This window comes from Saccoglossus kowalevskii, chromosome 14, assembly GCF_978046115.1.
Source record: "Saccoglossus kowalevskii chromosome 14, keSacKowa6.1, whole genome shotgun sequence".
Lineage (NCBI taxonomy): Eukaryota > Metazoa > Hemichordata > Enteropneusta > Harrimaniidae > Saccoglossus > Saccoglossus kowalevskii.
In genome coordinates this window covers 11,866,843-11,892,473 of record NC_140654.1, presented here as the reverse complement: position 1 = coordinate 11,892,473, position 25,631 = coordinate 11,866,843, and the positions used below count along the sequence as shown (strand labels likewise).

The 25,631-nt window shown below is 38.1% G+C and overlaps 1 protein-coding gene across 1 annotated transcript; it reads right to left on the bottom strand.

Annotated features, from left to right (window-relative positions):
* Positions 1-767: 767 nt before the first annotated feature.
* Positions 768-25,063, bottom strand: LOC102807311 (mitochondrial inner membrane protein Mpv17-like). Its single transcript, XM_006814703.3, has 6 exons — positions 24,896-25,063; positions 20,697-20,809; positions 19,623-19,718; positions 8,280-8,375; positions 7,837-7,922; positions 768-4,090 (listed from the first exon to the last, which is right to left on the bottom strand). The coding sequence occupies exons 1-6, from the start codon at positions 24,969-24,971 to the stop codon at positions 3,973-3,975; spliced, it is 585 nt and encodes a 194-aa protein (XP_006814766.1). The 5' UTR covers positions 24,972-25,063; the 3' UTR covers positions 768-3,972.
* Between the last annotated feature and the right edge of the window lie 568 nt (positions 25,064-25,631).

The window sequence follows — 25,631 nt, the reverse complement described above, 5'->3', positions numbered from 1 at the left end:
ATAAACTTCAGATAGTTGTGAATTTATCACCTAAGAAGAGCACTGTTAATGACAGAGATTAATCTCCATAGTACATCGTGTAACCCAAATGTAGTTTAAATATATGAAGTTTTAAGATTGTTAGTTGGCCAGAATGGGTTTTGTACTTTAGGTGGGTCTATCAGCTGTTTATTTTATGAACATGGCTTTCATTAGCTCAGTTGTCAACAGATAACAAATTAATACAATTACTGAACGAAATGCTCCCTAATTTTCTGCTGTATACAACAATCTTGAAGTTGATCTGAAAGTAGCCATTTTGTAGTTGTGTTGATAGTGTGTGGTTTACCAATTTCGTGAATGACACAAAACTGAAACCGCATGTTGTGAACATCAAAACATTGTTTAAAGTTGACTGGTTTCTTTTACAAAGTGCATTGTTTGGCTAAATGTACTCATTCACAAGCATGACTGTCCTGACATTTCATACTGACTGACTGTTGTGCCATTTATGATTAGAAGACTTGAATCGTTTTCTATATACAAGTTTCACGGTTAGTTTCACTTCTGTTGGTTTGACTCGCACAAAAATCTCGTGTATAGCAAACCAGTTGGCTAATATGCCTGACCGTGGTTTCGTGACTCCTTTTTTTTCCCCTTCAAAATCTGTTGATTGAAATTTGTTTATTTTGGATGTTTTGTATGAAATTTATTTTCACTGATTTGTAAAAAAAAAAAAGGTACCGTATGTTGGATTCACCTAAAAACAGTATACAATCACACTAGAGTTGAAAAAACTTAATTTTTTAATTCAAGTGATATTTACCATACTACATTAGAAATTCATAAATATATCTATTGCACATTAAATCTGATAAACATAATTGCCATATATATGATCTCATTAATGCTCAAATATTGTATCTTTAGCAAATAGGTAGGTGCCCGGAGATCGTGTGGAAAATAGAATTGCTCCTAGGGGGTCTGGTATGAAAAATGGTGAAATTATTTATCCACATCTCAAAATATTCTGGACATTCGCGTATTTGTATTAAAATAAATTTTAGTAGTGCTGAAACAACTCGACAAATTTACATTTAATTCCATGATATACATTAGGAAATTCTTTCCCAGAATGCACTGCATACATGTGCTGTAACAGTAGTACAAAACTTAAGCTCAAACTACATCAAGGGCATTTGTGAAACTGAAATTTAAGAAAGTCATCAATTGACAAGATTTTTCTGAATCAAAAAAAAAAATCATCTGCCCAAATAAACCTGCTACTGCTATGAAATGATATGAACAACATTGACATTAAAAAGGAACGCAAATACAAGTTAATAACAGTAATATTAATATGAAACTCGGATTTATATATTACATTATATCTTCTGAGTGAAAAAGTTAAATACAGGTATATAACTGGTGGTCAGTGTCTTTTCTTAACAGGGGCGCAGCGCCCTCATGCCAAGACCATGTGCCCCCTTACCCTGGGGAGCAGATCCTCTGGCAACCATACAATTCTGATTGACCAGGGATCAAATGTGGCCAGTCTTCTACTGTGACCTGTCTGATAGTAATTTTGGCCCCAAGGAAGTCATAGAATACTCCATTTTAACTTAGAATTATCAGAAACTCCACACCCTGGTAGGGAGAACCCTATCACCCTGACTTGGTGGCACCGCTGAATTGCAGTGCTCCCTCTTTTTTACCTAAGTTTTTTTCTAGAAAAAACTCCTGTTATAGACAAAACGATGCTTTACAAACAACCCCTAATGGTTGCGTATCCTTTCTGGAGCAGGTTGTCACTAATATGTGTCCCACCCCAACGTAAGTACGGCTCTCATTGATGCACAAAGATGATTTTAACACAGCCATAAGTGTGTAATAATAATAGGAAATTATCATTCAAACAACTGTGATTATAAACAGTGTATTTGTATCAAATCCACACCATTCTTGGTAAAAAAAATATCAATAACAACACAGAATGAAATTCCTAATCTAGAGAAAACATCTTGTCAGAGTTGGGGAATTTGTCACCAAAGAATTCAAAGCATGCAAGTGAGGTGAGCAAGTTGACACTGTTTATTAATTTAGAATGTTCAATGGCACTTTGTTAAGAATCCAGAAATATTTAACATGCACTAGTTTAATATTTATTTTGATTTGGTAATTCAGCAAATGAAGTTGTTGTATAGGACAATACCCCCAGATATTACCAGGATGTGTGACCTTTTGGGGTCATACATAAGGCATATTGTGAGCACTATATATAGACTTGTATCTCTGCCTCAGTTAATATATGCAACTAATTTACATATATATATGATATGCGGCGACCATAATGAATATGACTGTGGCTACCACCCTCTAGTGGCAGATTTGAAATGTTTTTTCTTAGAATGTGAGAAGAGTCTCCCGAAACAAATCAAATAGCTTCACTATCTCAGTGGTGTGCCATTTCGCATTGAAAATTGTTCTTTATGTTTCATGAGTTTTATGCATCTGTAGACTACTTGTTATGTTTGGAGATTTTGATTGATGGTAATAATTATTTTGTGTTGCATTATGGATAATTTTACTCATTACTTGTTTGATCTTTCGATGTGACTCGCCCTTTTATGGGCATTATTGCCGTTTGATGATAAATCCAAAACATGAAAGCTGTTTTCTTGTTATGTCAATGTGAATTTCTAATATTTTCAATTATCTCAAGGCTTTACGGGTCGCCAATGAGTTTTTACAGACCTTAAAGGGAGACACTCATCGTGCCGCGTCCTGTTCGATATGGGACTCATAGCGACGTATACAAGCGTGTAAAATACATTGTTTATTTACATGAAATTCGAACACACGCTGCCCAACGATCGCCATGCTTTAAGATTGTGAATACGATGTTCATGAAGGTACTTGGTTTTACACTACTAATCGTTCGCTGTATTGTGTTAAGCAGACCTGCACTGCTACTATGAATAAATCACATCTCCAGGATACGAAACTCTTGTAGACTTGTCACTTTAAAGTAAAGCTCTTGATGATACAATGATCCCCCAGTAAATATCGGTAAATTACTCGCGTATATTACCGTAAAATCTGTATTAGAAGCTGCGGCTTCTATTAAAATGGTACAATGCAACAGAAGGGATGGGGCTTCAATTAGAGCATCTACATGTATGAGAAATTGTGAATGTTTGGTACTCAATTATTCAGAAAGAATTCATGCGACTTCTATTAGGGATGCGACTTCTAATACAGACTTTACGGTACTGGTATACATACATGTAATACTTTGCTCAGACTCTGACAGAATTTATAAACTTGTCACTTTAAAGTAAAGCTCTTGGTGACACAATGGTCCCCCAGTAAAAAATGGGTAAATTGCTCGCGTATATTATATATATTTGTAATGCAACTTACTGCACTCAGACTCTGACCGAATTTATGAACATTGCCTCGCGAACAATGAACATGGTTTACAGTTATTCTGCTACAGTTATTTATCACATCTAAGATTTAAAAAAAAAAAAATTGTCATTAGTGATCTTGATCAAAATTTTTAAAAGAATATGAAAAAAAAAAAAAATTTATTTTGTGAAAGATGACAAATGGTTGACTTTGTTTTTAGAAAGATAACACCATAATTTTTCTCATCAAAATTTTGTTGCAATGCAATACTTTTATAATAACAATATAGCAAATTGGCATAATTTTCCTTTGGCTCCAGAAAGTTTTTTTAAAAAATCATTCTGGTTCATAGTGTAAAAGGTCAAAATTAGACTACTCAAGTGTCATATCTTCCTATCGCTCATAAAAAATGAGACAAATTTGGTTACAACGGCCATGCATGCAGAAACCAGAGCTCAGAAATAGTGTAGACATCAAATCTGATTTTTCAATCTTGTTACCAATTGAATTATCTTCTCATGTAGATGTAAGTCATATTCCTAGCACAACTTAGTGTTGCCCTGGCAACCAATTTTATCCTTTTTAGTCCAAGATCATCTGTCCATCTGGGCTGACCTTATCTTGTGGTGCAATATCTATGTTTGTTTTCCAGGCTAGATATGTGTTCCAAAATAATGCCACAGTGTTCACAAATAATACCCTGTAGCGGGGACAAAAAAAAAATATGCAAAACAAGTTAAAGTTGTCAAAATCAGCAATAACTGATTGGACCAAAACACAAATTAATGTGCATATAATATCATGTGTCATCTTTGAACAAGGTCTGACAAAAATTGACCAGGCATGTCTTATGAAATGGTTCCAGACAGATGCCATCCAAATTAATATAATAATTTTCAGACTTCGCTCCAACAAACAAGTACTGTAGAATACTTTATTTTCGCTTGGAATTTATTTTCACTATTTTTGCTGGATGGATGATTCCGTGAAAATAAAATCCAGTGAATATATTTTTTTCCCTATATTTCACATTAAATTCATCAAAAATCAGTGAAAATAAGTTCCATACAAAACGCCCAAAAAGCCTTTTCAGCGAAAATTAATTCCAGCGAAAATAAAGTATTTCACAGTAATAATTAACCTCAGTGACCCTGATTACATTACATGCACCTTTGTATGTTGCAGAAAACAGCTGTACTTAAACAAGTAACTCACCTGTATTGAGCTAGTGATGTACTAAAACCAATAACTCACCTGTGTTGAGGTAGTGATGTACTAAAACCAATAACTCACCAGTGTTGAGGTAGTGATGTACTAAAACCAATAACTCACCTGTATTGAGCTAGTGATGTACTAAAACCAATAACTCACCTGTGTTGAGCTAGTGATGTAGTAAAACCAATAACTCACCTGTGTTGAGCTAGTGATGTACTAAAACCAATAACTCACCTGTATTGAGCTAGTGTTGTACTAAAACCAATAACTCACCTGTGTTGAGGTAGTGATGTACTAAAACCAATAACTCACCAGTGTTGAGGTAGTGATGTACTAAAACCAATAACTCACCTGTATTGAGCTAGTGATGTACTAAAACCAATAACTCACCTGTGTTGAGCTATTGATGTAGTAAAACCAATAACTCACCTGTGTTGAGCTAGTGATGTACTAAAACCAATAACTCACCTGTATTGAGCTAGTGATATACTAAAACCAATAACTCACCTGTGTTGAGCTAGTGATGTACTAAAACCAATAACTCACCTGTATTGAGCTAGTGATGTAGTAAAACCAATAACTCACCTGTGTTGAGCTAGTGATGTACTAAAACCAATAACTCACCTGTATTGAGCTAGTGTTGTACTAAAACCAATAACTCACCTGTGTTGAGCTAGTGATGTACTAAAACCAATAACTCACCTGTATTGAGCTAGTGATGTACTAAAACCAATAACTCACCTGTGTTGAGCTGGTGATGTACTAAAACCAATAACTCACCTGTATTGAGCTAGTGTTGTACTAAAACCAATAACTCACCTGTATTGAGCTAGTGTTGTACTAAAACCAATAACTCACCTGTGTTGAGCTAGTGATATACTAAAACCAATAACTCACCTGTGTTGAGTAGTGATGTACTAAAACCAATAACTCACCTGTATTGAGGTAGTGATGTACTAAAACCAATAACTCACCTGTGTGGAGCTAGTGATGTATTAAAACCAATAACTCACCTGTATTAAGCTAGTGATGTACTAAAACCAATAACTCACCTGTGTGGAGCTAGTGATGTACTAAAACCAATAACTCACCAGTGTTGAGGGTAGTGATGTACTAAAACCAATAACTTACCTGTGTTGTTGTATTAAAACCAATAGCTCACCTGTATTGAGCTAGTGATGTACTAAAACCAATAACTCACCTGTATTGAGCTAGTGTACTAAAACCAATAACTCACCTGTATTGAGCTAGTGTTGTACTAAAACCAATAACTCACCTGTGTAGAGCTAGTGATGTATTAAAACCAATAACTCACCTGTGTGGAGCTAGTGATGTATTAAAACCAATAACTCACCTGTATTGAGCTAGTGATGTACTAAAACCAATAACTCACCTGTGTGGAGCTAGTGATGTATTAAAACCAATAACTCACCTGTATTGAGCTAGTGATGTACTAAAACCAATAACTCACCTGTGTGGAGCTAGCGATGTACTAAAACCAATAACTCACCAGTGTTGAGGTAGTGATGTACTAAAACCAATAACCCATCTGTGTTGTTGTATTAAAACCAATAACTCACCTGTATTGAGCTAGTAATGTACTAAAACCAATAACTCACCAGTGTTGAGGTAGTGATGTACTAAAACCAATAACTCACCTGTGTTGTTGTACTAAAACCAATAACTCACCAGTGTTGAGGTAGTGATGTACTAAAACCAATAACTCACCTGTGTTGTTGTACTAAAACCAATAACTCACCTGTGTTGAGCTAGTGATGTACTAAAACCAATAACTCACCTGTGTGGAGCTAGCGATGTACTAAAACCAATAACTCACCAGTGTTGAGGTAGTGATGTACTAAAACCAATAACTCATCTGTGTTGTTGTATTAAAACCAATAACTCACCTGTATTGAGCTAGTGATGTACTAAAACCAATAACTCACCAGTGTTGAGGTAGTGATGTACTAAAACCAATAACTCACCTGTGTTGTTGTACTAAAACCAATAACTCACCAGTGTTGAGGTAGTGATGTACTAAAACCAATAACTCACCTGTGTTGTTGTACTAAAACCAATAACTCACCTGTGTTGAGCTAGTGATGTACTAAAACCAATAACTCACCTGTGTGGAGCTAGCGATGTACTAAAACCAATAACTCACCAGTGTTGAGGTAGTGATGTACTAAAACCAATAACTCATCTGTGTTGTTGTATTAAAACCAATAACTCACCTGTATTGAGCTAGTGATGTACTAAAACCAATAACTCACCAGTGTTGAGGTAGTGATGTACTAAAACCAATAACTCACCTGTGTTGTTGTACTAAAACCAATAACTCACCAGTGTTGAGCTAGTGATGTACTAAAACCAATAACTTATCTGTGTTGTTGTATTAAAACCAATAACTCACCTGTATTGAGCTAGTGATGTACTAAAACCAATAACTCACCTGTGTTGAGGTAGTGATGTACTAAAACCAATAACTCACCTGTGTTGAGCTAGTGATGTACTAAAACCAATAACTCACCTGTGTTGAGGTAGTGATGTACTAAAACCAATAACTCACCTGTATTGAGGTAGTGATGTACTAAAACCAATAACTCACCTGTGTTGAGCTAGTGATATACTAAAACCAATAACTCACCTGTGTTGAGGTAGTGATGTACTAAAACCAATAACTCACCTGTATTGAGCTAGTGATGTACTAAAACCAATAACTCACCTGTGTTGAGCTAGTGATGTATTAAAACCAATAACTCACCTGTATTGAGCTAGTGATGTACGAAAACCAATAACTCACCTGTGTTGAGCTAGTGATATACTAAAACCAATAACTCACCTGTGTTGAGTAGTGATGTACTAAAACCAATAACTCACCTGTATTGAGGTAGTGATGTACTAAAACCAATAACTCACCTGTGTAGAGCTAGTGATGTACTAAAACCAATAACTCACCTGTGTTGAGGTAGTGATGTACTGAAACCAATAACTCACCTGTGTTGAGCTAGTGATATACTAAAACCAATAACTCACCTGTGTGGAGCTAGTGATGTATTAAAACCAATAACTCACCTGTGTAGAGCTAGTGATGTACTAAAACCAATAACTCACCTGTGTTGAGCTAGTGATATACTAAAACCAATAACTCACCTGTGTTGAGGTAGTGATGTACTAAAACCAATAACTCACCTGTGTTGAGGTAGTGATGTACTAAAACCAATAACTCACCTGTGTTGCAGTGGGATGAAGTAAAAATTAATCAGCTGGAATGCCGGCCATACTTTATAGTTAGCAATGACTGTGTCAAAATAGTCCTGAGTAAATTAAACAGAGTGAAAGAAACTGATATAAATGGTGGCAATTGAAAATTAATTAAGTACAATTACTGACGTCTTCCAACAGTGTGCTATAGGACAATGTATTTTTCAAGCAAGAATGCCAAATTTTGGTTAATTTCAATACAATGTAAACTAAAGTTACCCCATTAGATTGTTTTTTGTAAGAATCTGAAAACTAGTTTTCATAACATTCAAAATGGCTGCAGCTATATTTTAATAATAGGTCAGCTGACAGTGTGTAGCCATATTCAGCTTGATTAAAATCAGTCATCTCCAAGGGTAGTATTTATTACGGTTATTTTATGTTATTTTACGGTTTTCTGTGTAACGTACCTGACGTACTTTGTCTTTAATCTTTTGTAAGGATTTACCACTCGCACATCCCATGACGGTGAAAAATGTAAATATAAACAGAGGAGCCATGATAATCTAGAAAATAATAGAAATAAACAAGAAGAGTGATTATTCTGTGGTAATAATACAAAAATAGGGGTTCCAAAATATATGTGTAATACAAGTAACCTGTAGAATGCTGTATGGGTAATATTTTTATATTGATTTTTGTTGCATTTGCAGCAAATAGTTACCAAACAATGAGAAATCTATAAGATTGGATATATCTCTCAGCTGGCTTCACATGCATAGTTCAAGACTACCTAACCAGTGCTTATACCGGGATTTAGTTACAGTACCTAGACGGTCTGTGGTTACAGCTTCTTGTTCCGAGTAATTGCAAGAAATTGACATTACAATAGAAAATAAAAGACTGGCAATCCTATGCCAATAATAGCAAGTGAAATTCCTGGGATTGAAACATAGATTTTGAAGTCACTGATGTAGGCATTGAATAACTTCAAGTTGTCATAAAGACGACTCATTTAGATGAGGTAGTTTAGAAGCTGAAAATATAATTAAGTCCGTTGTCATATAATTTGTTTATTTCAATTTCTCCTAAAGTCAAATAGAATACATGTTTTGTGGGTGTAGTTTACATTGTGTATGAATTGGTAGGGTTGGGTTTCATATAATTTGTTCATTTCCAACTCTCATGAAGTCACATAGAATTTCACTTAATATATTTTCGATGAAAAGTTTTCAAGCATTACGTGTAAATCCAATTTTCAATGTGCTGTTTCAAGTCTCAATAGAGTATGAGGGAAATTTTCACTGGAATTTATTTTAGCGGAAAAAAGTTTACATTGAAAATGTATTCCACATTATTACATATGTACTGCAGTTTACTTTGATTCGTCCCTAAAATCAAAATCGGTATTACCACACTCCATATGCAAATGAGGTCTGGGAGCAAACAAAGTAGTCCTTTCAACAGTAGCGATTTTTGAAACATAGCAGAAATAAACAATATATAGAAGTACGATATTTAATTTTACCCCTTGGGTACATGAATATACTTGCCGAGTAAAATGAAATTTGAACAACAGTAATGAAACTTCTTGGCAGTCACTTTTTAATTAAAACTAATTTGCATATCACCAACGCAATAATGTTTTTTGTATTTTCATGGACAATATGCAAATGAACATAGTATTGGCGATCCGCTCCACTACGATTGCCCTTAAAATCACTTTTGTGTGTGATTTCCAGTGTTTTCACGTATAAATTCTTCTGTTTTTTTTGGCTTGGCCGATTTCGCTCAAACTTAGCAGGTAGGTTACACCTTCACCCTAGTTATTAGGAAAAATATGAAAAAAATTTCGCCCACCGTTGCCATAGCAACAGCCAAAAAACTGATTTTGGGATAGCTTCGCGTAAATGTATCTCCTGCTACAAATTTAGTATACAACACCTCAGACATAGCTCATTCTACTCAACTTGAGTGTGGGCACAAAGTTACTATTTGTAACATCTGAGAACAAATTCTGACCACCGTTTCCATGGCAACAGCCAAAAATGAATACCTTTACGCCAAATGTATCACACCCAACATTTCTATGATTAAAAAGCACGGACGTAGCTCATTCTACTCAGCTCGAGTGTGGGCAACAATTTACTGTTTTTATGTCTATTTTCATTACCGAGAAAATTAACCCCAAGGTTGGGGTAACTTTTTAGCAGCAAGGTACAACACTCCATTGAGTTACTCATTGTTTCGAGATTGAGCATTGAGTTACTCATTGTTTCGAAATTGAGAAACTCATTGCATCAACATTGAGTTACTCATTGCTTCAACACTGAGTTACTCATTGCTTCAACACTGAGTTACTCATTGCTTCAACACTGAGTTACTCATTGCTTCAAGATTGAGTTACTCATTGCTTCAAGATTGAGTTACACATTGTTTAAAGATTGAGTTACTCATTGCTTCAACATGAGTTACTCATTGCTTCAACATTGAGTTACACATTGCTTAAAGATTGAGTTACCCATTTCTTCAAGATGGCGCTCATTATGAAACAAACATACGTGTATATGCATATTAACTGCCTGGTGATGAGGGCAAGTACTTATGCTGGTGATTATATTCCCCAAAGATTGACAGCATTTTTAGCATCTCTAAAAACTGTCTTTCACCAGACTTTGAGGTAAATTTGACATTCTGATCAAACATTGCAAAACACAATTTTGAAACACAAATGCAACAGACTTCTTAAGAATTAAATAGGGTTCAAAAAATTTCCAGAGAAAAGTTCAATAAAGAATTTTGGGTAATTCATAGTGCTATAAGGTTTATGAATTAATTTATCCATAAAAATATTTGTGATTCATCACAGTTTACCAATCAACATTTTAATATAGTGACAAATACGCGAGTGTCATGCTGCATTTCACAAGTGAATAACTTGCTTGTTTTCAAAAGGTTGCAACTGTTGATTATTACTCTGTTGTGATTATAATAACGTACAAAAAATAAATTTGCTCAATTGTTATGAAATGAAAGTAAAATTCAATTTTGTTTCAACGTAAGTGAATGATTTTGGTCACATGTAAACGCTTGATGCTATACGATATCCGCCATGCTTTTCAAAGCACATGAGTGAACTGAAAGTCGCTAAATAACCAATTAAAATGCTGGATGGTGCCAACATGTTCGAATTACCATACCTCATTTAAATATGTTAAAGTGTAACTGAATTGGAACAATTTACTTTTTTTGTGTGCAAAATTTATTTATAAACAACATTATGAAAAAAACTCAAGTGAAAAATGTACATAAATTAAATAAACGATCAATAGCAATGTTCTGGATAAGGAAACATCCATGTCCAATTTCTTGGCCGACTCAGAACGAGGCTTCAGCTAGAGAACTAATTAGCATACAAGGGTAATTTGTGACGTCACTGGGGGAACTTGTCATCGTTTCACAATGGCCACTATATGTAGGCAGTGCTCGGAAAGCGACACAGACTCTATCTTATTCACACCAAAAATGGCTGTTTATGGTGAGCTAGGAATTAAGGTACCCATTGACTGTTTTATCAAGAAACAACGACTTAAATATTTCAACCAGGTAAGAAACTCTGATAACACATTACTAAAAGAAGCCTACTTAGTAAATAAGAATGTAAAAAGTAAATGGTTTACTAGTGCAGAAACCCTCATGCAAGATATAGATGTTGTCACCATTGTAAACTCAAGTGAAAAAATAATTAAGAAAAATTTAGACTTTATTCATAAAAAAATAAACAAATCATTTGAGAACCAATGGATCTTAGACATGCATAATGATAATGATAATAGAAAACAAACCTTGGCTAAAAACAAACTAAGAACATACAGACTTTTCAAACAAGATTTAAAAATTGAAAATTACCTAATTAATATGCAGAACCATAGTCTTAGAAGGTTAATTGCAAAATTCAGGACAAGCAACCATGACCTTAAAATTGAGAAAGGCAGACATAATAATGTGCCGCTGGATAAAAGAACATGTGATATGTGCAGCCAAAATATAGTTGAGGATGAGCAACATTTTGTAATGAAATGTCCAGCTTACAGTCACCATAGGGACAAATTATTCCTGACTGCACAAAATAAAGTTCCAAATTTTGATAAAGAAAATAGTCAGAATAAATTCATTTTGATTATGGCAAACTATACTCTAGCACCAGCCTTAGCTGTCTTCTTAAAAAACAGCTATGGAACAAAACAGCAACAACTACATTGTATCAGTGTATTAGGCTACATTTTGTGTTCATTCCATATTCTGTATTCACCATTGGCTGCAAATTGTCTTTATTGTTTTTGATTTGTTTTATTTGTTTTAGAAAAGTTTTCATTTTTTGTTTTACTTTTTAGATTGTAGTTTTTTTTTTTTTAAATTTCTTTCTGTAAGACCCTTTTTATCCTTTCCTAAGGATTTTATGCGTCTAATAAAAAAATAAAAAATATCATTGTCAGACGAGAGTTATGAGAACGAGGAATATGATGACAACGAGATATGTCAAGATTTTGTTTTAGAGTGCCAGGGACAAAGTGGCTCATACAGGTTTGAACCTGCGAGAAAAGTACGCGATGTGGGTGACCGTGTACCTCCCCAAAATGACCGTAACGATTCAGGCACAGGCACAGAGTTTGAACATCGTGACCGAAAATCTTAATGTTGTTATTTTTATTAAACTCCACCTGAACAATGTATCGGTAATGTTAGAAAATTTGCACTCTAAAGTGAAAATATTTGTGCGTCCGATAGATCGATGGATCGCGTGTTCTATTTCCGGTAGGACAAATACCTACAACTGCAAGATCGAAACAAATGAAATTGTACTGATAAATGATTCGGGCGTAAAATTGGCACTGCAGATAACGTTATAAGGAGAAGGTCCATCCCAATATTTCATGGTGTTCTTGACGGCTTTGATCCACTGATGTCGTAATTCGAATTTAGGTGAGGGTTCTCCGAACCCGCCTCTTCACATAGTTCATACCCACCATAGACTCCGGTCAGTCAAAATGACTATTTTGAACTGTAGGCATTAATCAGCGATTCTGCCGGTGATGGAGAGATAGAATCCAGGTCAGGGGAAGCCCCATGACCTCAAGATTCTTTTACCCCTTACGTCACGAACCCACGTGACCGAGGCCACCTGGCAGCGCCACAGGTAGCCGTCCTTCACTCTGGTTCCTTTCTCTCCGCCTCGAGGACTTAGACCAACGCGACGGAAAGAGTGGGGAGGTTGGGGGGGACCCGGAGTCTATGGTGGGTATGAACTATGTGAATAGGCGGGTTCGGAGAACCCTCGCCTAAATTCACTACGTTCAATTACCCACCATAGACTCCGGTCAGTCAAAATGACTATTTTGAACTGTAGGCAGAGTCAGACACCGATAGGTGGCGGGTTTTTCAGAGCAAACAGAAAAAAAAGGAGAATGATGAAAGACTTTTCCCCAGTCCGGGATGAAAACACACCCAAAAACCTAAGTTAAGACCCAAGAAGGGTGGTGTCTTACCTTGCCTGTGCTGTCCCCGAAGCAAGAAGCCAATGCTGCTGTGGTGACAGGGTTCGGTGTGCCCGAGAAAGCTAGACCCAAGCCGAACTCGGGGGTGATAAGCTTGAAGTAGGACCGAAACAGTTCGCATGAGGGCGTAGGTCGACAGAAGCGAAACCTGGGAGCTTCCAGGAAGTGCTAGTGGAACAGACAATCTGCCCGCAAAAATGCAGAGACTGACTTATCGCCTATGTGCAGAGGCCCCTGCAGTCGTTCGGGCTGGGTCAGCAAACAAGGCCTGACCCGCTACGACGGGGCCTAACCTGAAGAGACCCTGCTCAATAGATTGGGTGTCTCCTAGGTAGTAGTTGATGAAGACGTTCTGCGTTCTCCAGAAGCCTGCCCTCAGAATGTGTTTGAGGGGGGCACCTGACGCTAGCGCTAGTGAGTTAGCAATCGCACGGAACTCATGTTCTTGTACTTGGTGTCTCTGCAAGGTCTGTGTTGAGGAGGATAGTGTATTATAGACCTCCAGTACAGTCGCAGTAATCCACCTGGGGATGGAAGTCGGGGAAACCGGCTTATCCCGCTTGTCAGGGCCGTAACACAAAAACATGTGTTTGGTTCCCCGTCTAGAAAACCTGTTGCAAGGGGGGGGGGGGTGCTCCCTTCACCCATGAGGCGAGTTCCCCAAGGCCTGAAGTAGTCACTAAGTTGTGATCTGGCCACTCACCGAACACGTGCCCCCCCCCCCCCCCCCCCCGGTTGCAGAGGTGAGCGTCAAACATGCTTCCCCTGCTGCCGGGTAGACGTCCGCCCAGAGAGGGTGAGGAGCCACCACCTGGCTCTTACCTCCCTGGGGGCGCGCCACTACCCTTCCCTCCCATGGAAGGGTATAAGCGCTTGCCTCCTGGCTGACTCTGGCTAGTGGACAACGCCCTAGGGCGTTTTGTTTTCTGTGCTTGGGGTGCCCTCCGCTTGCCCATGGCAGGACCAACTGGCTAGCGGATTCGATCTGAACCCTCTGATTCATTGCACTCCGAAGCTTCGAGACTGTACCCACCATTCCCTGAACAAAGAGGGTGGAGGGTGTCCAGTCTGCGTCACTGAAGTGGGGGACGTACCCCAGCGTCTAAGGCCGCGTCTCGTAGCACAGTAGTGGCCCTGGCCAAGCGAGCCAGGCAACACTAGGGGGTGTCGCACGTAGATGTGCGGTGGCCCACCAGTAAAAATGTCGCCTGGTCTAGGAGGCTGGTGCGTTCTGCCTCCAAGGTCACCAGAGTGCTGGGCACGCATAATAATGAGCTCAAGCAACTCTGCCCTCAGGGCTAGATGGGTCGTCCTCAATTGGCAAAGACACCCATGGAACGCGGCTATCCCCCTTTGCCCGGTTTGCCAAATTCGTGGTACCGGGGTCTGGGGAAGGAGCCTTGGAATCCGGTTGGGGGCGTTTTGGTCTCATCCCACGCTATGGGGTCTGATCCCGAGACACACCGACCGGGTAGCGTTTGGTCCAGTGGGAAGTGTTGCCTAACGTTATCCCCACCCGGGGGCCTTGAGCATTACATCCTCCGTGGCTGACCAACGCCGCCCATCAACACCGTTTGCATGCTCTGCGCCCCACTCCGCACTCAGACGGACAGGGGAGAGATGTGCCGACGGGGTTGCTTTGGATTCCGACGCCTGTGATCCCATAAGTGTTGAAGCCACCTTAGGTGGTCACTTTAGGATCAAGGGTGGGGTATATACATCGTCTCACTGGGATCGATGATACTCCGCCTCACCCCAAAAGCGTGGCTCACCGAGTCATACAGATGGAAGACTCTGAGGGACCGCCCGGAGTACCGGCTGTATCCAACGCGAGCGAACTGCGTCTCCTTTAACTTAAAATATGTGAGAGGGAGCGTGTTCGACTGTGCGTCTCATGACAGGGTCGGTTCCCTCTGGGGACGCCCGTGGGTCGGTAAGAAAGTAGTCAAAACCCACAGCGGGGACCGGACACAAGGATAAATTCGTTACCGTTGTACCATTATCGCGTGACGAACCCTAGCTGGCTGAAAGTGGGGGGTCAACGCGTGCCCTGCCCTGAAAGCCCTGCCCCGAGATCGGAGACTTGGCTGCCAGCACCCCGTTGGCATTCAGTGCCCACGGATCCAAAGAAGGACCGGTGCAATTAGCCTGAGCCTCGGCCACCCCCCAAAATAGTGGGAGAGCCGTGACTGGGAACGGGGGTTCCCCGGAAGAGACGTGTTTGAATGCAAACATGCTTTCGTGTCTCTTCCTGCTTGCCCACCGAGGGGACACAGTGGAGACAGCTCGCTCCGACTGCGTCTGATCTACCCGACCTGCCAGGGACGCAATTGCCCCGACAGTTCTTCGACCAAAGCCCTCAACTCGGAGGCAAACTCGGCGCCGTGCGAGGAAGGGTCCACGAAGAGACCCGCAACGGGCCCCATAGGAGGAAAGCCTCCAGGGGCACAGCCTCGCTGCAGCCGGTAAAATCGGGTAAAAAAACACCGCCTGAAAAAACAGACTGTGAGGATGCCCTCCGATCAGCGGGGGAGACCGAGAAAATATCGGTACCTCCGCCGTCGGGCCTCTTACTCGACGTCCCGGTACATAAAGTACCGGTAGCCGAGCGCGAGGACTTTCCACTCATGCAAAACACGCAACTCACTTTAACCGATTTGTTTACTGGACGCGCGACCTTGCTGTGACGCGGTCAGTGTCAGCGATTTTGATGGCTCTGAAAGAAAATCTCAGGCCTCAGAACTCCAGTGAAAAAAACACGCTTTCACGCAAAAAAAAAAACCGGAACCCACACATAGCCACGACAAAGCATCTCGGATGCGGGTTCTATGCTGGTAGATTCTGAATAAACCACTGTACGGTCGGCTCGAAAGACGAGGAGACCGGAAGAAAAAGGCAGCGAGCCTTGGAGCTGTCATTACATCGATATATTGCTAAATACATTAAAAATAAAAGACGACATGCATGAGGGAGACGAATTACAGTTGTAAAAGGTGCCGCCATGAAATCAACATGTGATTACGTAGTGGCGCCGGATTTTGATTTCTTTGCTGTGAAAAATACTACACGCAAAGGGGAAAACGACACGAGGGTAAAAAAAGACAAGGAAAACTTATCCTACCAGCTACCATGTCGGATGCCGAGCAGCGGCAACAACCCAAGCTATAAATCCGGACAGGAAAAAAAGCAGGCGATCGCGCAGAGCTCGCTAGATTTCATCTCCACTCGAGGCGGAGAGAAATTAAGAGTGAAGGACGGCTACCTGTGGCGCTGCCAGGTGGCCTCGGTCACGTGGGTTCGTGACGTAAGGGGTAAAAGAATCTTGAGGTCATGGGGCTTCCCCTGACCTGGATTCTATCTCTCCGTCACCGGCAGAATCGCTGATTAATGCCTACAGTTCAAAATAGTCATTTTGACTGACCGGAGTCTATGGTGGGTAATTGAACGTAGTGAATCTTTTGGGAACTGTGCATAGATATTGAACAACCGTCAAAAGTTCAAATACTTTTTGTTTCAACTATCTATAATTATATGCACGCAATCTGACCTTCGACCTAGATTTGGCTGGGATTGAATATTTTATTTTAGACAATATTCTGGCGTGACGAACTGCTACAAAATGTATTTCAACAGAAGTACGACATGGTTGTCTGCGTTTCCTTTCCTTTCCTGATTGTGTTGAGTTTACGATTTGTATAATTATTGTTGTTTTCCTCCAAGGAGAAGACAAGCCAACGGACCATGCAGCTAAATAGAAGTCCCACACATGGACTGGGTGAAAGAAAATATTAAAATAAAGGCTAAAACAAAACCTAATATTACACTTCTTTGTGTATTTGTCAATTTTGCATATATTTGGTATATATTTGTTCGTAAATATCTAGAAAATGTCGTCTTTCGTTAATAATTTCATTTGTTTGAAATGTCCACCGACCGTGTCCCACTAATTTGTTTGGAATAATGATCCCGTTGTAACAAAGCATATTTGATGCAAATTGAAGGGTCGTCATACCATCGAATCTCCTGCGTCGATTCACTTAGTTTTTTGTGCTGTGACAGGCTTCACAATTATTCAATGAAAAACATCGGCATATTTTGACAATCGGATGCGATTTGACTTCAGTTCAAAAAAAACAGGGCTGAGACACAAATCAGTGTCGCAAGTTGGGAAATAAGGTACACCAGACTGGGGTCGACGATTTTCAGTATCGAAGAACTTCAAGTTCCGTGTGAATCATGATTTTCAATTTGTTCATCGGCTGGTCACCAAATATTTACTGCTACAACTAAATGGACATGCTTTTTTCTGAAGACCAATAAATTATTTCTGCACGTCAAGCGCTATTCGATTTTTTTACAGGGCATGTGGTTTTTATTCGAAAATATTTTTTGTGAGAATACTTTTAAAGTACGTATAGATCGAGCTCAGGTCACTGATCGTGACTTAATTTTGAAAATTGGATGTCAAATTTTACCAGACCGACGCCACCACAACCATCCAATCATAGTTAGAAATGTACGCACTTGTTTTGGAACTTTGTATCAAGATGGCAGGCGGCGACGCCGACGCAACCAGGCGGCGTACGTGTGTTTTGCAGGTATTAGTAGTCCGAAAACGAAACACAGAACCTGAAAATACCACCGAAATGAGTAATCTGAATCTGTTCTCTTCCCAGCAAGTAAAATGAGCGAAAAAAAGGTAATTTTATAACAAGAACAGCTTCATTTCGTATATAGTAAATTGTGTTGTATCCGAACGACGATTGCATCGTGTGATTTTTTAAATTTATCACAATTTTCCTTGCAGTCAATACGACACTCGTCACGTTGCCGATTGTAATGTACTTCACAATGTTTTTGGTGCCCAATACTCTCAACACTAAAATAATTAAACAAGACATCTTTTTAAAATGTCACTTTACTTTTGATCATATTATTTTATTCCCCTTACCGCCTTGAATTTCAAATCGATTATATATCGAACTTCTGTACATGTGTTTTTCTCTACTGTGTGCAAATAATGAGATCATACTCATGTCACAATACTTTGAAGCTGATGCCATGTTGATGCCATGAGACTGCGAAGTTGAGGCCACGATGATGCCACAAAATAAGCGAGACAAGCGCAGCTTCAATTTTCAATGACGCGAAGCGACAATGAAGCAATGCGTAGGCGACAATGATGCCACAAAAGCCAAATCTTTCGCGAGAACTGTACTGTATGCTGGTTTACTATTAACGCTTGCGTATGAAAAATGGTAAACAATCCTGTGCACTAGCAATCTCCTGCTTTATGGTCCCGTTGGTGGCGCCATTTCGGCAACACTCGTAATGCTGAAAAAACTCGAAGGTAACAGGAGAGGAGGCGTGGCCCGGTTTTGGAATATCATTGACTGTTTACCCAATTTATATACCCTTTTCACTTGATTTTTTTTCATAATGTTGTTTATAAACAAATTTTGCACACAAAAAAGTCAATTGGCCCAATTCAGTTACACTTTAATGACAGTTCAGTGACTTCATGGTAAATGCAACACGGAAGAGGTTTACTAATGTTGTAGTGTGATCTTTTAGATTTGATTTCAATCATTTTTTTAAATCAAGAAATTATTTTTTTTAGTCGGCAGATTTAGAAATATAAATAAGCGCACCGCCCCAAATAAAAACATACCAGGTGGAATTTTTCGGGAAAAAAATAAATGTACCTGTACGTTTATCTGGAACTTGAGAGAATATCCGGTGAATGCGAGGCATCATTGCTCTTTAAAATAAACTAAATAAAGTACTGTAAAATACTTTATTTTAGCTGGAATTAATTTTCGCTGAAAACACTTTTTGGATGTTTTTTATGGAATTTATTTTCACTGATTTTTGGCGAGTTGAGTGTAAAATATATAGGAAAAAAGGTATATTCGCTGGCTTTTATTTTCACTGAATCACTCCTTCAGTGAAAATAGCAAAAATTAATTCCGAGCGAAAATAAAGTATTTTACAGTACTCAACAAGAGATCATGTAGACTGCCCTCTATGAGACGACATTTACTATACTGTAAAATGACTAATTTTCACTGGGTTTAAATTTCACTGATTTACCATTTCAGGCATATTCAGTGGGTTTTAAATTCACAGTTTTCTCATTTAGATAATGTGTTCTATGCTAAATTTTACATATTTACTGTGTTTTAATTTAGCGCATTTTTCCAGTCAGCGAAATAAGCTAAATTAAAACCCAGTGAATAATTACCCCCTTTACAGTACCTGATCAGTGACCATTTTCTTCAATGCCGCAGTCTGTGGTCTAGATGTTTTGTATATTTTATCGAGTAACACGTACCATCCTCTTAACGCAGGCCCCTGTGAATGAAGTACATAAAACACTCATGTCCATAACTTACAAAACTTAAATAGTTTTATACATAATAACAAGGTTTTTCATACTTCAATATATCAAATATGTTCAGAGTTCTCCCCAGGGCATTATGGGATAGGGGTTTCCAACTGCTAAATTTTGGATAAACAATAGAACAAATTTAGCATAACAATAAATACAATAAAAGTCATAAAGTAAATTGACCGATAATGTATTCATTTTTTGTGGAGAGAACACTGATGTTGAAATGTCAAGATTCACCCCTAAAAAATAGGTTGTTCTTATACCTGATCCAAATTAAAGAAGATCGCAGACTGTATTCAAGTATTTTGGTTCTAATGATAATTCTGAAAAATGAATATTAATTAGCTCATAAATATTAATGCACTCATGAATATTAATTAGTGACCGGCACACAAATCAGGCTGGGCAGAACCCTGAATTCTCTTAACTCTCAGTCTGCATAACTGTTGACTCAAATTAAAATCTAATAATCAATCTCAGAATTAATATGACGGCGATTGTTGATCTAAAAGCACTTGTATATTACAAAATACACTCAAGAATATGTTTATAATACAAGGTTATTACGAGAATACCTTAAAGCATGCTCGAAGACAGTACAGCTGGAGTATCGACCGACGCGACAATGACGTACTGTCTGAGTGCATACTTTGAGGTATTCTCGTAATAACCTTATTATTATACATCTTATTTTCCTACCAAGAATACATCATGGGAATGCCGAAATCAAAAAATTTAGAACAGAATCAGCGAACTTCTTTGTGTGGAGTCCGGTCAAACCCCGAATGCAGACATGTTAATCATTCCATATTTGGAATTCGCATTTACTTTATATGGTAGGAAGAAAATACCCTGTAAAATACGACAAAATTACGACACGCTGTAACTTATGGCGTTACGGTGACAGATGTATAATAAAGATAATTATTTGAACTCACAGCAATGACTAGTCCAAATACGGTCTGTCTAACTGTGCGATATGGATTGTGGTTACTTCCCTTCCTTTCAACGACCTGCTGAGCTACCACGTCACCAATGAAGAACAAAACACCTAAAGTAAATATGCCATCAAATGAACAAATGAACATTTACCGGTAAATCAAAAAAAATGTGCGGCTTTTGTTTCCACATGTCTGCCAAATAATTGAGCGCATGTTTACACCAAGGTCATAAAAAAAATCGTTCCACCACTCTATTTTTGGAAGTAACGAGAAATATAATGACATCTATATGTTGTTTGATTCTGGGGAATTCAAATTCGTACAGAGTTGCTTTAATTAAACAGAGAGATTTGAAAACATTAGGTGCCTAAAGGTATAATATTGAATCAATCTAACAGGTGTTTTTTTTTTTTTTAAATACAAATATTTAAGACCGAAGTACCCGTTCGTTCAAGTGTGAAAACAATCTAACTTGCGGTTAAAATTTAAGTTACAGCAGGAGCAAAATATCTGCATTCACTCAACAATATTGTTGTAACACTTTGAAGTAATATAATACGAACATAAAACAGACAATGGATATCAACAAGGAATAATGATTAAATATTCTGTTGATGATATTTGAGTATTGTATATTAGTAATAGTAGCTTTGTTAGTGTCATGTTCTCAGTTTCCTGTATAATGAAATGTACTATTGAAGGTTTGCCAGAACATGCATCACCTAGTCAATCTTTCACCGGAATCTTTCACTTTTAGTTTAAACCCTGTAAAGTAAAATGCATCAGTATCAAATATCCTTCAAATCTTGTGTCATGCCATATTGAGTTTATAACGGTCACTGAAAGAGTCTGGGATGCTACAAAGTCACTCGGTAATTGGCTATCAAGTACGGAAGCTACGTGTACGTAAACATTTTGCACCTGTTGTTACTGTGTCAAATCAGCTTCACTGTTGTTCAAAACTGAATGCAAGCAGTAATATCAAAGTATGACACAATACAGAGAATTGTCATAAAATTACACTACCTGTAGCAAGGCGCACACAATGCTAACTAATGTAAAACATGTTGAATAAGCGACATGCAATTTTAACGAACTGTGGTGAAATGACGTAATAGCGAAATGTTGATTTAGCGATTCTTTCTCATTGTTGATTTTCTGTTTTCACTATACTTGTCTGTCGCGTGCCAAAACAAATGTGCAGTTATCATCTCCATAAAAAGAAAGAAAAACTGTCAAAGTCATTAGCGACATCTTGAATTAGCGAATCAGTTCTCTCGCTAAATTCGCTAAAAAGACATGTTTTACAGTAATTCTGGAGGGACTGTCACTGGAGTGTAAGGGTTTGGGTTTAAGGTTATTGCGTTTACAACGGTCACTGAAAGTGTCTGGGATGCTGCAAAGTCACTCTGTAATTGGCTATCAAGTACGGAAGCTACGTGTACGTAAACATTTTGCACCTGCTGTTCCTGTGTCAAATCAGCTTCACTGTTGTTCAAAACTGAATGCAAGCAGTAATATCAAAGTATGATACAATACAGAGAATTGTCATAAAATTACACTACCTGTAGCAAGGCGCACACAATGCTAACTAATGTAAAACATGTTGAATAAGGGACATGCAATTTTAACGAACTGTGGTGAAATGACGTAATAGCGAAATGTTGATTTAGCGATTCTTTCTCATTGTTAATTTTCTGTTTTCACTATACTTGTCTGTCGCGTGCCAAAACAAATGTGCAGTTATCATCTCCATAAAAAGAAAGAAAAACTGTCAAAGTCATTAGCGACATCTTGAATTAGTGAATCAGTTCTCTCGCTAAATTCGCTAAAAAGACATGTTTTACAGTAATTCTGGAGGGACTGTCACTGGAGTGTAAGGGTTTGGGTTTAAGGTTATTGCGTTTACAACGGTCACTGAAAGTGTCTGGGATGCTGCAAAGTCACTCTGTAATTGCCTATCAAGTACGGAAGCTACGTGTACGTAAACATTTTGCACCTGTTGTTACTGTGTCAAATCAGCTTCACTGTTGTTCAAAACTGAATGCAAGCAGTAATATCAAAGTATGACACAATACAGAGAATTGTCATAAAATTACACTACCTGTAGCAAGACGCACACAATGCTAACTAATGTAAAACATGTTGAATAAGCGACATGCAATTTTAGCGAACTGTGGTGAAATGACGTAATAGCGAAATGTTGATTTAGCGATTCTTTCTCATTGTTGATTTTCTGTTTTCACTATACTTGTCTGTCGCGTGCCAAAACAAATATGCAGTTATCATCTCCATAAAAACAAAGAAAAACTGTCAAAGTCATTAGCGACATCTTGAATTAGCAAATCAGTTCTCTCGCTAAATTCGCTAAAAAGACATGCTTGCGAAAAAGACATGTTTTACAGTAATTCTGGAGGGACTGTCACTGGAGTGTAAGGGTTTGGGTTTAAGGTTAGGGGCCGGACCATAAAGTATATGGATTTGTAGTTTCAATATTTTTTTATTATTTTTTATATCCTTGACCCCCCCCCCCCCCATTTTTTTCATGTTGTTATGTTTTTTTTTACTGATATCTGATTTGTAAACCTTTTCATTCCCTCCGGGGGATGATATGTGTTAATAAAAAAATATAAATGGCAGTGGTTGCACAGTGTGTGTTCGATTTTCATGTAAACAAACAATGTATTTTATATGTCTTGCCATATTGCGTTTACAACGGTCACTGAAAGTGTCTGGGATGCTGCAAAGTCACTCTGTAATTGCCTATCAAGTACGGAAGCTACGTGTACGTAAACATTTTGCACCTGTTGTTACTGTGTCAAATCAGCTTCACTGTTGTTCAAAACTGAATGCAAGCAGTAATATCAAAGTATGACACAATACAGAGAATTGTCATAAAATTACACTACCTGTAGCGAGGCGCACACAAACATGAGTGATTACCCACAGGGCAACCTGTTTTTCATGATGCTAACTAATTCTGGGGGAACTGGAGTGTAAGGGTTTAGATTTAAGGTTAGGGGCGAAGACATTAAAGTATTTGTAGTTTCAATACTTTTTTATTGTTTTTTACTATATCCTTGATTTATTTTTCATTTTTTTTCATCTAGTTATTTTTTTTATATTGATATAGTTATATCTGATTTGTGACCCTTTTTATCCCCTCCTGGGGATTTTATGTGTTTATAAATAAATAAATATAAATGGTGGTTGTTGCGCAGTGAGTGTTCGAATTTCATGTAAACAAACAATGTATCTTATAATTATCTCGTTACCATGTTTTTTTGTGTAGAAATTGTACTCTTTTGATGGAATGATTTTATGTATTAACGAAAAATAAAATAAAATATAAAAAAATAATGTATTTTACAGGTATGTATCGAACAGCCTACTCATAAGTGGTCATAAATCGCATGAAAATGTTTATTGGTTTATTTTGTAAAATAGTGAAGCTATGGCACCATAAAATAGCATTTTGAGAAACTTGCCACTTTTTAAAAGCCAGATTTTTTAAATAATTGAGAGCAAAAAGTACCCCATTCTTCACAATATACCGTGACAATTTTTTCAGCTTACATGTATGTCACCAGCCTATAATTTAAGATATGATATATTTAATTATCTCTATCATAGGAACCTATGGTAAAAGCACTGGAATCCTGCCAAAATAACCACGATGTATATCCACTAAAATACAACCATAATTTTTTTCGAAAATTAAACAGGTGAACCCCAGCTTTTTTTATTCTTATATTCTTATATTGCTCGAAAGTACAATTACTTGGAAAATGGCTAAATTCCCTTTACCTTAAAGGGCGGCAGTCGTCGTGCCGCGTCCTGCTCGATATAGGACTCATAGCGACGTATACAACGCGTGTAAAATTCATTGTTTATTTACATGAAATTCGAACACGCGCTGCGCGACGACCACCGCGCTTTAATTAATTTAAGGAAGTTTTTCCCTGGTGGGAATGTATCTGGCATTGGTTAAATAATAGCACGTGTTTGTGAGGGCTGTTGGTCATGACTATAATATTGATGATGCCACGGCAGGCCTCAAATCGTGATATTGCCTGAATCACCACGGCTGACAGGATATGTACTAGAAAAAAATACAGAGCTTAGGAAATATTGTCGAAATATTGATTAGAGTCGGTGTGCAACAGTAAATTGCCCACAGAGGGGCTAAGACTGACCTGATGAGTAAGCTTGCGACTTCAGAGGATATTTAGCCACGAAATCTATATAACTCTTCCACAATCGCACTGCCATTTCAAGAAGTATTGTATCGCCAGCTATTGATAACACATCATCGTATATATGGCTGTTTATAGATCTAACAAAACACGTGTTTCAAGCTTCCGGTCAAACCGAGTGAAAACAAATTTTTGATTGGTTATTGCATGATTTTAGTAATTCGTGGCTTATTATGTTATTTTCTGAAAGTATAGTAAAATATAAATATTATACGCAGTAATAAATATTTATGTAGACCAAAATATGTAAATAAAATATGTTTTCACTAACTTCTGATATTTTTACATTAGAATAATTTATAATTATATTATTATGTTACGGTCGAAACATTGAACTAGAAGTCCAAAATACTTTCAGTATTGCTCAGGGGGGCACTCTCAGCTGGACACTCTAATCGGAAGGTGTGATAGGGTTAGGGGTCGATCATTTGACATAATGGAGGGTGGCTGGAAGATTTGTTAACACACAAAAAATGTCAAGCTAGACAGCGAAAACAAAATGCATACAAAATGTTGAAGGGAAGAATATTGGCACATTAAAACAAAATGTACAGAAAAGACACCCGAACAAAAAATACACTTTTCCTGCCACCCCCATGGATTCAAATGGTTGACCCATATGTATACTTAGGGTTAGGGATTACAAGGTCCGCTGCCCTATAGGAATAGCCAGGTT